Here is a 15,388-nt window from a genome sequence, read left to right on the forward strand (position 1 = left end):
ACGCACACGCACACACCACACGCACGCACGCACACGCACGCACACACATTTATACTGTAACAACGTAAAGTACATAAACATTCTTTCTTTCTTACATTGTAAAAAATAATATACCAATAAATATTATTCACAAGTAACACACGCACACACTCACACATACACGCATACACACAAGCACACAATATTATTGTAATAATATAATAATTGTAAAAATATAACACCAATAAAGGTTATTCACACACACGAAAATACACGTGTATAAACACAAAATGCATTCACACGCATCTTGTGTGCTTAACACTTAGCAGCACTTATTATGAAGTGAACTACCCAATATGGTATTTTAGGTACTGTCAAAATGCTCTTTAAAACAATCATCTCCTTAAAACACAGCGTGAACATAATCGTCCCGTGAACATAAGCGTATCGTTCCTTACGATCTCAATTAAAATCAAATCACTCACAATTGTCATTTACTAAATCACTACATAGTATAAAACAAGTCGCTTTTTATGGCCCTATGTATGTTTAAATCTTTAAAACTACCCAATGGCTTTTTATGGGGTTTTTTAATAGTTAGAGTGATTCAAAAGGAGGATTCATACACATGATAAAATCTATTAAACCACTCAGGAATTATCGCGTGCGAAGCCGCGGGCAAAAGCTAGTTAACAATAATTAACGTTCAAACAAAACTATTCCAGGTATAAGTTTCCAAAAGGGTGATGTGCTGCACGTGATAAGCCGCGAGGACCCGAACTGGTGGCAGGCCTTCCGCGAGGGGGAGGAGGACCAGACCCTCGCTGGACTGATTCCTAGTCAAGCTTTTCAGCACCAGTGAGTTTTTAGATAAAAAATATAAATAAAAATCGTTTATTGAACACATTATATATCACATAAAACATGAACCCCAGACTCCCAATATAGCTTTCGCTGTGTTTCAGGAGTCTGTGTCTTCCCGATACAGTACATAAAAGTTCAATTTAAGACACAATAAAATATAATTTCCGATACTGTATACATATGAAATTTAAATTTTATAATTTGTATTAGATATTTCTAGATTTTTTTTTGGTTATATCTTAAAAACTTCTGCAAATGAGCTTCTTGAAATTGTATTTTATGAAAGTCTTTAATTTCTGGAAGTTTAATTTTAATTAAAACCTTTCCAGGCGTGAATCAATGAAGTTAACATTAGCGGGCGAAGTAGCGGCGCGAGACAAGCCGCGGAAAGGAGGCACCTTGCTGTGCGCGAAGAAACCGCCGAGGAAGAAAAAGGGAAAGAAAGCGACCAGCGAGGCTGGATATCCTTTGTACTCCACCTCCGGGGCTGATGGTGAGGCTTTTTATACTAGCTGCACGCCCCGACTCCGTCCGGGTAGTCATTTGTCGTAATTCAAATATAAACTATCATATCTTTTAAGTTGGATCAAACTGCACATGGTGTGAAAATTTGATTGGAATAGGTTGAGTAGTTTAGGAGTCCATCGCGGACAAACAACATGACAAGTAATTTATATATTTTTTATTATCATTTAACAAAGTATAAATATATACTCAAACTCAAACGTATATTCGTATTCAGACTAAACTTACAGAAGAGCTTTTCAATTGTCAAAATACATAATAACACCGGTTCGGAAAGCAGTCTCCACAGAGAAGGGCCGGCAAGAATTGTTCTTTTAATTATATCCATTTTATAATAATTGCTATATTTTATGATAATTCAGAAATTATTTTAAAATTAGACCTTCAAAAGAGAGTGGAATAACATTCAATTGGAACTAATAACATAAACGATGTTAAAATTTAACCTTTCGACATAATGTAACATCATTAGAATACAGTTTGTACCATCTACAACATGCGATTTCTATGTATTATTACGATTCGAAAACGGTTTTAAAACGACTTCAAATTAAAGTTGGCTATCCAACCAGAATCAAAACTTTCATTTTGGTCTATTAAATCGTCCTTTTTGATTGCTGAGGGCAATATACGGTTTCATTTCGATTCACGAGCGTTTTAAAACTAGTCCTTCGAACTGGATTGAAAAAAAATCGACCAGAATGAAAGCAAATGTTTGATAAAGTAGTCCTTCGAACTAGATTGAATTAAAATCGAGCAGAAATGAAAAGAAACGAGTTTGAGTTCGATATGTGTCCGGTTAGAGTACGAGCAGGAAGAGATCCTGACGTACGAGGAGGTGGGGCTGTACTACCCGCGCGCGTCGCACAAGCGGCCCATCGTGCTGATCGGGCCGCCCAACATCGGCCGCCACGAGCTGCGCCAGCGCCTCATGGAGGACACCGCGCGCTTCGCCGCCGCCGTGCCGCGTGAGTGCCGCCCGACCCGCCCTCCGCAGCCCTCCGCATCCCCCCGCATCCCCCCGCATCCCTCATTGCACAACGCATTGCCTCATTACAACACGCTAACTAACAACAACACTATCACAACAATAATCACAATTAACATTACCATCGTCACGTCATAACATCTTAACGTTACATTACACTATGTTATCATTAATAGCACATAAACTAATAACAACACCATCGCCGCAATAATCACAAATAACCATCGTCATTGATACGAGGTCACGTGACATGATTAACAACATTACATAACACTATGTTATGAGTCATAACACATTAACTAACAACAAACTGATCGTCTACAAAGATTAAGCGCCATCAATATTGCCATCGTAACATCACATCCTATCAAATCACTCACCTCACGTTACTCGTATGTTATTAGTTACTACACCTAAGCCATGAACTAACAACAACGTCATTATAAACAAACTGCATAAACTAAAAAAAAACGTCAATACTACTACCACCACCACCACCATCATCATCATCACCACCACCACCATCATCACCACCATCATCATCATCATCATCGTCGTCGCCATCATCATCATCATCATCAAAATCATCAGCTCACACCCACAACACAACGCCATGTTTCGTCAAATCACACCAAGAAATGGTACAACACGTCACATCGCATCTATATAATCACAACGCCCTTATGGACTACATTTATTAATTACTTCCTTTAATATCACTCGGGTATTATTTTTACGTCGGTTGATAGTAAATTTTTAATTTTTTATTTGTATTTTATTGTATGAAATACACTTGCAGACACGTCCCGACCGCGCAAGGAGCACGAGGTCCCCGGGCAGGACTACCACTTCATCTCGCGCACGCAGTTCGAGGCCGACATACTCAACAGGAAGTTCGTTGAGCACGGCGAATATGAGAAGGCGTATTATGGTTAGTTCAGTTTGTATACTGGGTTTAGTCGACAATACGATATTATTTAAATTACGTAAGGACCTTATAGTTTCTGAACTGATAGACTGGGAAGTTTGGTAAAAAGTAAATTAATGAAATACTCTTAATTTGTTATGGTATTACATGTGTATTAAAATAATTCTATTCCGTTTTTATCCCCTTTTCTAAATATAATTCGCAACATAATTCATTGAATAAGTTTCAATAAACACTAAGCATGTTTTATGATGTTTACTTTGATGGGAGTGTAATCCGGTTCGTTACGTAACGCGTTACAGCGCCAATCTGGCTTTGCTTTTCCTAGATGAACAAGCGTTTAATGTGTGTTGTGTAAATAGGCAACAAGTCGCCTCGCCTTGTTGTAAGCCAAGAGCGCCGTCAATAGACATATATACAATATCTAGTAGATCTATAGCTAAATAAATCCCTCACGACTTCCCAGGCACGTCGCTGGAAGCGATCCGCGAGGTGGTGAACTCGGGCAAGATCTGCGTGCTGAACCTGCACCCGCAGTCGCTCAAGATCCTGCGCGGCTCCGACCTGAAGCCCTACACCGTGTTCGTGGCGCCGCCCAGCCTCGAGAAGCTGAGGCAGAAGAAGATACGCAATGGGGAGGCGTTTAAGGTGAGCATGGAAGTTCATAAATCATTGAAATTGACACACATTTGTTTAATTAGACAACTCTTAGAACTACTAATCGTCAAAATTAAAGTTAAAAATTTTAATTTAGATTGTCGGATTGGGAATATTATGAATGTTGACAAATTTTCTCTATTACCATTAACTTAATTAACTTTCATATATATACATACAGAATACAAAAATTAAATATGTTTACACATAAATATGAAGTTTAATATATAGTATGTTTAATTTTTAACTTCTGTACCAAAGAAATATTGTTTTAAAAAACAACTAGGATACATTAAATACACATCTAATAAAAGTACCCGCAAATTGCAGGAAGAAGAGCTAAAAGAGATAATAGCGACGGCCCGCGACATGGAGCTGCGCTGGGGCCACCTGTTCGACATGATCATCATCAACAACGACACGCAGCGCGCCTACACGCAGCTGCTCAACGAGATCAACAGCCTCGAGCGCGAGCCGCAGTGGGTGCCCGCGCACTGGCTCAAGCACACCTAGCGGCCGCCGCTCGACCGGCTGCCCCGCCTGCCCCGCCTGCCCCACCTGCCCCAGCTGCAGGAGCTCACTTTGCGATCACGGATTCTGCCCAAACTGCCCCAAGTGCATCACGTGGATCTGTCACACCCGTCTGCACTGTCGGATGGTCCGTATGTGGGACACCTGCCGGATCAGCCCCAAATTTTCCCAATACTACAAATGTCCAAACTTCTGCATCTGTTCCAAAATTCCCACTTGCCCCATATATTCCATCTGCCCCAACAATACCAACTGCCCGATATGTTCCATCTGCCTAAACCTCGAAGGTATTATATTGCTTGCAGAACTGATAAAGATGTGGAACGATGTAATAATATCATAAGTTATGATGAAGATGATGAAAGAGAAAACACTGGTGTTATCAGAACTGATATCGAAGATGCGAGGAAATACGATATGCGAAATCAAGTAACCAATTTTGTTGGAAATTTTGATCTGTGTGATTATTCTGTTGACATCAGAAATTGTACTTTGTATGATGATAAGAAACATTCCAAGTGTGACAGAACTGATGATGGTGATATAGGAAAAATGAAAATACGTAACTGTTCCCTTGATATCGGAAATTATAAAATACCCTCTGATGTTTTTAATAACAATGGTGTCGGAAATGGTGATCCTACTGGTTCTGTTAGGAATGCTGATCATAGTAAAACCAAACCAAAACTCACAAAATCTGAAACAACAAGGCGAACGCTGTCTCACGCAATTGGGATCAATAATTCTAACATGACCAGTAATCAATCATCATCAGATTTTAATTCAGAAGAACCCACATTTCAATTCGATAATGATAAAATAATTCAAACTATTAAAATACAGAGATCACACCAATATCCCGATATCAACGGACGCGTTCAACGATCACACCCATCAATCTCTGTGGTCAACAGAAATATCCTAAAATTGTTGCTCCTAGTGGGTTTGGTGACGCGAATGTTTATACATTTCCTTGGGAAGTTAGTGGGCGCGATAAAGAGTTCTGTTCATGGAGTAGCGTAGACTGATGAAGATTTAGTACGTTTCAACGTGTTTCATCACCACTCTGAAGACTGTTCTTAATTTATTTCGATTTGTCCAATCGATACGATCTTGGTTTTCGCTTCCGCGACGGATCGCGCGTTCGTTGAACGATATTTGTTTCTCGAACATTCGGTGATTTAAATGTTAATCGTACACATGTCTTGAAATTATATTAACACTGGCAATAATTGTCGTGGAGTGTCGGCGTAGGTGATAAAATATATTTGTATCGGTTTCGTGTAACAACTTTTAATACTGCCTTAAAATTTTTAAACGTTAAACATAGTTGTTTGATAATATTAGAATATTCGATACGATTATTTGGGTTCGAGCTAAACTCCACTGTTGAAACGCTTCTAATTTTAATAAATCATTAGGTAACAATATAACCAATAATTTTCATGTTCGTGATGGATCAATATTTAATCAATAATGTTGTTAATAATCAATAAAATAATAATTTTCTACATTTAACATTAGAATCATTTATCCGATTATAATTATTAAAATTTTATAATAACAAAGTAAATTTTAAAAATATTAAAATGGTTAAAATTGCTATGTTTTCATGTTATCGGTGGTTTTTATATTCATAATATATAACAAAACTAATAACTAAATATATTAACAAAATAAAACTATACATAATAAAGCGATTATAAAAATATTTCATTACTTCCAAAAATTTTGCAGTAGCTTTTAAAAAATAGTAACTTTTTGGAAATTTTCTCCTGTAGTATCTTGTGGGAGGTAAATCAATGGTAGATTTTAAATATTAACAAGTATATTGGACAGTGTTTAAAATCAGCTGTAATAGCGAGTAGAAAGCAATATTTTAACCTAAAAACGACATATCTGTTTTATATTATATCTATACCTATACCTTAATAGTTTCACACGTGTCTATTAATAAATACTTCATGATGAAGGCGTTACACGGTTAAAAGTTTCACATTTTTCACAAATTCATATATATTTAAGACTTTCAACATTCCAAAGTTAGTTTTTGTATTAACTCTTGTCCAATGAAATTTGCATTGCAAAAATGACGCCAAAATCGTAACGTAAAATGTTTACAACACAATAAACACAAAATTCCTCGATGTAAAGTATTAAATAGTTATCCAATAAGAAAATTGCAGCTGTGAAAATTCTAAAATATGTCCATGTTCAAATTTAGTACCTACATATGTATGCAGTTAGTTTCGATTTTTTATATTATAAGTAGACAGAAAAGTGCATTCCAAATAAATAAGTGCCAAATACTAACCACCTTTCGTGGTGTTACTATTGATAACAATAACTACCTTGTAATATTTCTAATAATCACAATTTTGCAATGTACTTAGTGTGGGCCCACTGACGAATTTTACAATCGGAAAAACACAATACATGCATCTACACAAACCGATTGATTTATGCTAGTGATATTGTTTTTTATGCAGTTGCCAAAATCCAATTACAGATAATAAAACGTAATACAATAATTTAGTCGAATAGTAAAATACCGTCAGAGAGCGCTTAGCATTTGTGTATATTAATTAATTTATATTTTACCGATTGATGTACCGGTACGGATATCGTGTTATTTTTATATATTGATCGATTTTTATTAATGTAAGTTTGAGTATTTTGTGGTAGCCTGTGGAGGTGCTAATGTAAACTAGAATTCTATGTTATCTGTATGATTTATGAAACGTGCATTGGATGTATTCGCAAATTTATTTGTATTTAAACGAAATGTTTTTTGCCCCATGTATTTTAATATACATTTTGTGCACGTATTCAATTGTGGATTTGTCGAACTTCACAGTATTGATATTATTATAATTATATAATTTATAAATAGTCCTGTATATAAAATTTATTGACAACTGATTGAATAATAAAATTATTATAAATACCATGTTAATAGAGAACAATTGAATGTAAATAATAGAGTATACCTATTAAATTTAATATCAGATACTACTTTGTTTCATTTTTCATCAATATCCCAAGTAAGAATTCAACATGACGCTACTTGAAATTAGTACCTAACGTTTCTTTTTTTTTTCACCAGCTATTGACCACTCGTTATGATACCGTTTCACTTGAAGCTTGGTCATATGCGCTGCGCACAAATTATAAAAGTATGAAAATAGTTGTTGCTTGAATGATTTTTCCATCTAAAAATAAAGTTGTAATTCTAGAAGTTAAGCTATGATGTCACAGCAGGACGTATAGGTGCACAAAATGTGACCGCTTATGGCGCGGCAAACAAAAATTAGTGAAAAATAATTTATCTTAAGATCTTGATTCACATTTGCATAACAACGAATTTAGGTCATCCTTGAATTAATATAGTCGAAAAAAAAGGCTAAATATGAAAATCTCTCAATTAAGGATAACATCGTCTCAATTATTCATACAAACATACAAACGGTAGAAAATTATTTGATCCTGGAATAAATGTTGACGATCTTTGATAAGTGAATAAGGTTTGAATTAAATCTATTCGTATAAAGTGGATCAAAATCGAGTTTTAAGGAGTCTAATGTTACATATAATTTTAAAGGTGAACTAAATATAAGGGTGTAAATAAATATTAGTTACTTAGTACCATTATCGATATTTTTATACAACTCGACTTTTTCTAGATTGGTTTTATGGTTATAACCGTATAATGCTTAGAACTGGGCCATATAACTAACAAAAAATCGTGATCCTTAGAAGGAAAATCAGCAAGTGAAATATATGTCCCACATTTGCCCACATCATCAATTCTTTCCATTGCCGTACTTGAAACGCGGCTCCTTCTACCCCTGATATAATGAAGTTAAATTAAATTGTATTATAACAATTATTCAACTGCACATCCTTTGCATATTGATTGAGTTGCATAATATTATCATTAACAAATTAACTTACCTGCGTTCATCTAGGAATTGAATTTTTTTTTTATTAGATGATTACGTCACATTGTCCAATGTATTAGATATTTTTGATTGACAAATTTATAATTTATAATGGACGATGGAACATAAATTCTGCACGTAAACTAAGTATCAGCATTCAGACAGGACGACATTCATTATTCACTTTGAGTATCCGAACACCAAAATGCCAAATTGACTGCGTCATCAATTGACAATTTACGGCTTGACATTTCTTGTTATTGTTTAGGTGGAGCGAAAGTAAAAATTTAAAATTTGAATAGTTCAAAACACAAAACAGAGTTACCGTATTCGTTTAGATAGATAGATATCAGTAAAATGCCGTCAATGAAAGTGGAAGGTGACAGCGATGGAGATGGTGATTTGTCTGGCGGTGACACAGAAAGGTCTGGGGGTTCTTCCCGCGGGCCAGACCGTGACTCCAGTGCTGAAGAGGCAGACGAGCCAGACTCCGATGATTCCTCTGAAATGGATGAGAGTGAATGTGAGAGGCGTCGCAACGAATGCCTCGATAACTTAGGTTGGTTCCTAGGTTATGTTTACAAACAAATTGGGTCGTGAATTTTGATCTTTAATAACATGTTCTGATGGAACAGAATTGCGAATTGTTTATAATGTTAACTAGCTGATGTAAAGTACGAAAGTTGTAGCTGATGTAAAGTAAGATAGATTTATGATTTTTATCTAGATAAATATTATGCATGTTTAAAAACATTAATCCAATAAGCCATTATATTTCATATTATACTATTTAGCATATGTTATTTTTAGTGAAGCCAAAACTCTCTAATAAATTAAAACAAAAGTATAAAAAAAATATAGATTTTGATGAATATAGATTAGGCTCACATCATATCACATAAGTATATAGACTTTATTTATTACAAGTTGTGCTGTGCAGATTTATCCACATCATAGGTAATGTGGGGTAGGCTATATATAGCCTTGCTTGCAATAACTTTATAAATTGAAGCAGTTGTTCCTGTGATCAACATGTTCAAACAAACAAACACAAGTTTTATATCATAAGTGTAGTATTAAAATCACAATATGTTATTAGATTGATAGATAGTAGAGAAAAAAAAAGGATTTCATTTCTAAATGCTACTCCTATACTTGTATAGATCACATTTTTAGTTTTTAACTTATTTAATTTGAAAACTATAAATATGATTATTATTGATAAAATGTATGCATAACCTTATATTTAAAACAAAATTACTTCTCAACTGGATTTAATAGGCAATAGACATTTTTCTGCAACTTAGGTGATAGCATATACTGGTTTATATAAATAAATAGCTGTCCAACCTGATTTTCCCTGTGGTTTATATGTAGCCTGTGACTAGTAGCTCTGTAGCAATACTCAGGTTTGACATACACATCCAATGGAGAAAGAATTTTTGTAATTGGACCAGTTATTCCTGAGATAAGTGTGTTGAAATAAACAAAGTCTTGTTTATTAGTATAGATTTTTACGGTAAAAAATATGCATGATAAGCGATGGATAAGTGATGATGAAGTGAAAATTTTAAGATAAAGCTAACTATATATCAATGAAGAAATTACTATTGGATATTTCTTGTAAATTCTAAAGGTGTTTTGTTTGGTGACAAGTTTGAATCAATATTTTGATGAGCTGCTGCTATTATGTTGCTTGCAAGAGCTTGTTGCTGTGCTAATAATGACAGTAGACATGTCGAAAAGTTTACGTCCAAGGAGTGACAATGTTAAAGGTTGCCGCACAATAAATAAAGAGAATAAAAAATAAAATAATTCAATAATGAATAAATGAAGATATTATGCAGCTGGTGCCTATTTAATTGTTTTTGTTTTAAGTATTATAAGGCTATACTTTATAAAGGTCAATGAGGTTAATTGTGAGCTGGGGTAATTGGAAAAATATCCTAAAAATTTTTTCCTGGTATTGCAAAATGTTTAAAAAAACTTAAATCTAATGAATTTCCATAAACTTTATGTAACAAAAAAAATATTTATCAAGGGAAAAAGTAAAGTAAATTGTTTACAAATACAAAAGGAGGTTTTTGACCACAATTTTTATTCCTAAAAAGCTTAAACTGATCAAAGCAACACCCACACTCAATAAGTGTATAATTATAGTTTATCGATTCCAGCAAACCTGGAGCACCAATTCACAGTGCTGCGGGAACAGTTGTTCAATGAGAGGATCAAGGATGTGGAGTATCAGCTCGCTGAGGTGCGGGGAGGCCGCTCGCCGGAGTACTTGGGGCCGTTAAGGCGCTTGCAAGAGAATATGAGGATAAGGTGATTTTGATATATCTACTACAATCATTGGATTGCATCACATTTTGTGTTTATCTATGCAACAGACTTGAGTTAATTACTTATTAGAAATAGTTTATTTGGAACGAAAAAATATATATACATAAACTAAATTGATGTTGAAATATATATAAGCTTAAATTGGTCGTACTAATGCTTTCCATACATGTCAGTTTCACCTATGAACAATTTCAACAATAGCATATTTATACTTAAGTATAGAAAAGATCTAGAGTCTAGACAAATATTCGTTGCTGAGCATATGAGAATGAATATAGGTATCCTGTATTTGTGAATGTTAAAATTTTATATGAGGATAAGTTGATTGTTTTTCTCATAAGAGACATACATTTGGTTGAATAACGTGTATGTCTGCGTATATAATTTGGACACGGATTTTATGAACCCGCGGCTTCGCTCGTGTAGTCGAAGAGGAACCACACACTCGAGGTTGTTTCATAGTTCCCGTTCCCGTAGGATTTCCGGAATGAAACAAATCCTATGTGGTCTGTCGTAAAACTGTCTGTCCTTTACCAACCTTCATCGAAATTGGTTCAGTGTTTTAGGTGTGAAGACGAGACAGACAGACAGATAGACATTATATACAGATAGATAATATTAGTAGGTATATAATGAGGATTAGGTGATTGTTATCAACATTAGAGAACACAAATGTTTAAGGCCATTAGAGATATTATATTTCATTTCATTGTCCATTCCCAATATCATTACAAATAGAAACCTACATTTATTTGAATTGTGTGTTTGACTGCATCTAAGAATGGGGCACATATATAACTACTTAATAGTCATGAAATGAAGTTATCCTCATTATGGTGATCGTTTTAATCGCTAGAGGCACATATTTTACTAGCGGTCCGCCCCAGCTTCGGCCGTGGTACATATATAGCCTAATAGCCTATCTAAAACTGAAAGAATTTTTCAATGCGTACCAGTAGTTCCTGAGATTAGCGCGTTCAAACAAACAAACAAAGTCTTCAGATTTACAATGTTAGTATATTTTTGTGATTTTATATATAAAAAAAAACTTTATATAATTTTCTGTGCCAATGTGGCAAGAATATAACAAGTTTTAGAGGATAAGGTGATGAGGTTATTTTTGTTAGAGAGTTATTTAATTTGAATACATTATGTAAAATAATGTGTGTGTCATTCTAAAAATAGGCTACAAATACGGTTGCCACCTTTTTTTTAAAGTAAAATAGTATTTTATTCAATATATTGCAGAAAATAATAAGGTACTTACTTACGGGTAATTCAGTGAAAACCTGAAACACATTTTCGATAATTGTTACCTTATTTATCAAAGTCTGTTTTTCTATTAAGAACATCTGAACAATTGAGATAATCAGTATGAGAAAATCCTTTCCCTAGAAACGGATTTGCCGGTACATAAAAACCAAAGAATTATCTGATTAAAATATAATATAATTCTACATTATAAAATCGAGTCAAATATACCACAATACTGTATAATATAATATGGTGTGATTTTTGTTATTAACGATGATTATGGTAGGAAGGATCTGTATCGAGATGTCAATGTTATATATAAAATACATGTGACTTATTTTATCGAACTTATTATAATATTTCATGAATTCATTAGTCACAGTTACATAATAATTATTCATTAACTTACAAACTTACGAATTATATTGTGATTTTATGTTTTTAATTAGTTTTAAACATTCCTTAAATTTAAATACTACATTCACATTCTATATTTCAAGATAAGTGAAATAATGTTACGTAATTCATTCTTTGTTTTCTTTTTTTGCATTAAAATTGGTGTAATTAGCTTCTTTTGCCTCCAAATAGTCAGAATTGGAACAAATTTAAATGGGCCCTCATGGCAGGCACAAGTTTTCAATTAAAAAAAAAAAGATGAATAATGAATGAGGTTAAGAAAAAAAAAATCAGGCTGGCTAGGCCTACGTACCAAGTAAAAATATTCCTATCAGCGGTAATGGCTTTTATAACGCTTCACGATGATTTTTCTTAGGTACTTTAATAATTCGTAATTATCCGAGAATATTAATCTTATATTCCTCATGGTAAATCGTTATGTACATTTAAATTAACGATTATGATGTACGTGATATTTTTTTTTTATTACTACACATGGTAGTTGTCTAGATAGATAAGAGTAATATACGAAAGTTATGAATGATGAATCTATGGCACATTCAATTACATGCGTAATTCAAAGCTTTTGAATTTTTAAAGTATTATTTAATATGCGAAATTAAATAAAAATGCCATTTATTTGAATATAGAACATGTAAGCTTAAATTTTTTACTCAAAATCAGGCATCCGCTGTACTATCGACTACGCATAGTTGCGTAGAGCGTCGCGTAGCGGATATTCGTAGCAATGCTACGAGGTGTCATTTACATATTCATACATAGTTAACGCTAGCATTCTTATGTGTAGTTTATTATTTTATTAGTTATTATAGTTTTAAATAATATAGTAAATATACCTTTTAAAATGATGTGTTACAGACATTATATTGCTAACTTACTTAGAGAACTGCTATGATCAATTGTATTTTCCTAATGCTTAGATACAAGTATTCGATCTTGTTAAACAGTATCGGTCCCGGCTTCTCTTCTTTTATCTCTCTATAAAAAAAACTTTCCTTGTGTCTATACAAAATGTATAAGAAAACAATTAACACAATTGGTTGAGCCGTTCTCGAGTTTTACGCTTACCAACATATTTGACGATTCACTTTTATATAGGAGTTGCATCTTTTATCTAGACATTTATTATTTTCTTTTACAGTACAAAAAAAAATTACATCTTTTGATAAGTATGTATCATATTTCGGTTTGTTTTTATTTTGACGTCCTTCGATTTTTATGTTTTCTAATAAAAAGTATATTTTAACTTACAGTAAAACTAAATATAATAGAAAACCTTTTTAACCATTCAATTTGATTAGAATTAATAATATAACTGATAGCCTGTTGAATAACATGCTAACAAGTCAACTATGTGAAAATTCTGATAGATGCTGGTGCCAAATTTTGATCAAAAACGACTCAGCCGTCTCTGAGTAAGAGAGTAACAATAATAGAAATACATTAGCAATGTCCTTGTTACAAAGAGGCGCGTATTATAATAGTATTTCACTTGAAATACTAACTAATAGGCATATGATTTTGTATTCACAAATTCAAAATATTATACATGTATATTTTAAACCGACGTTCCCAAAAACGAAGGAGGTTCTCAAATCGACTTTATTATTTTTTTGGTTTTATTAATTAACCACCTGCGCCCCGCGGTTTCACCCGCGTAAGTCTGTATCCCGCAGGAATATCGAGATAAAAGTTACCTATATGTTATCCCAGTTGGCCAGTTATCTACGTACTAAATTACATTGCAATCGGTTCAGTAGTTTTTACGTGAAAGAGTAACAGAGTCCTATCATTAAATCGTGTTTTTTTCCTATATTCATTAGCAGAATGAAAGGAATAATAAAAATTGGAATTATTAAAATAAATTTGCGCATTCATTAGTGTTATAGCGAAATTCTCAAAATCCGAGAGATGGTTTATCTTCTGACACCTAGAAAAAGGGTTGTTTTTAGTAAAAATTCGTAATTTATTATAGAATCGAGGTGGCCGGCATCTTGAAGCAGATGCGCATAGACAATATAAAGCATAAGTACGAGGCTGAGGAGCAGGCAGCCCACCAACATTTTCAGGTGAGTGCTAGATTATTTTCTTTTTTATTTTGATAATACATCATCATCATCAACTGCTTATTGTCTTTTTTATTCTGTATGCCCACTGTAGGGCTGTAGGGTGCCACCTTAGAGGGCTTTGCTATTTTAATACTCTCAAATTGAAACGACGTTCGAGCATCGAGTCTATACGTTATGCAGTTAATTATATTGAAATATGACGAGACAAAAGAAGAAGCTCCTAGAAGTCTAATCGAATAAATTAATCTTTGAGTTTTTAGAAGCAAACTGAATAGCTTAGTTAATAGCTTACTGTCCTATACACATGTTAGAGATATTTTTTATTTTTTCTATCTATCAAAGAAAACTCGGTCAAATGGTTCAGTACACATGAGCTAAAGAGGAAGCTGCAGATATCTTACTATCAAGGTGCATGAGACGCAGCTCGGTGTCCGTTTGTCTATCTGTCTGTACGAATGGACCGACAGACGGCGACGGCATGCGAAGTCTTAGTCACAGGGTACTGCTTTACCCTCCGGATACCGAGCCCTACAAAAGACGAAAATCTACATTAGTGGGCAAGATTTGATATTATTTCTAATGATAATAGAAATATTTTCAAGAAGATTGCTTTAATTTACATTAAATATAGCTAAGGACCATCTCAACAAAATTTAATTTAAAAAAAGTTCATATTTTCGAGTCGTTAGATTGAAGAGACACACACAAATGTTAAATACCGCTTCCCATTCATATATCATCATCATCATCATCAGACCATATATTATGTTCCCACTGCTGGGACACAGGTCTCGTTTGAGGGTATATCCTCCTCCTTTCATATACTTAGTCTGGCCATAAATACTGTTACACTTAATTATAAAAAAATATTACATTTGAATTTCGAATCTGT

At 33.8% G+C, this 15,388-nt stretch overlaps 2 protein-coding genes across 2 annotated transcripts in view; both read left to right on the top strand.

The window, feature by feature from the left end:
* LOC119832817 (MAGUK p55 subfamily member 5-A) overlaps nucleotides 1-7,328 on the top strand; it is a 107,342-nt gene extending 100,014 nt beyond the window's left edge. Inside the window, 6 exon segments of the mRNA XM_038356589.1 lie at nucleotides 577-837; nucleotides 1,173-1,336; nucleotides 2,172-2,336; nucleotides 3,156-3,287; nucleotides 3,751-3,932; nucleotides 4,272-7,328. Of these exon segments, the coding sequence (XP_038212517.1) occupies nucleotides 577-837; nucleotides 1,173-1,336; nucleotides 2,172-2,336; nucleotides 3,156-3,287; nucleotides 3,751-3,932; nucleotides 4,272-4,454 (1,087 nt within the window). The 3' untranslated portion in view covers nucleotides 4,455-7,328.
* A 1,318-nt stretch (nucleotides 7,329-8,646) lies between these two features.
* The window catches only part of LOC119832936 (breast cancer metastasis-suppressor 1-like protein), a 76,680-nt gene continuing 69,938 nt past the window's right edge, over nucleotides 8,647-15,388 (top strand). Inside the window, exons 1-3 of the mRNA XM_038356766.1 lie at nucleotides 8,647-8,972; nucleotides 10,588-10,738; nucleotides 14,403-14,496. Coding sequence (XP_038212694.1) covers nucleotides 8,771-8,972; nucleotides 10,588-10,738; nucleotides 14,403-14,496 — 447 coding nt within the window. The 5' untranslated portion in view covers nucleotides 8,647-8,770. The remainder of the gene's footprint in view (nucleotides 8,973-10,587; nucleotides 10,739-14,402; nucleotides 14,497-15,388) is intronic.

Source organism: Zerene cesonia, chromosome 16, assembly GCF_012273895.1.
Source record: "Zerene cesonia ecotype Mississippi chromosome 16, Zerene_cesonia_1.1, whole genome shotgun sequence".
Lineage (NCBI taxonomy): Eukaryota > Metazoa > Arthropoda > Insecta > Lepidoptera > Pieridae > Zerene > Zerene cesonia.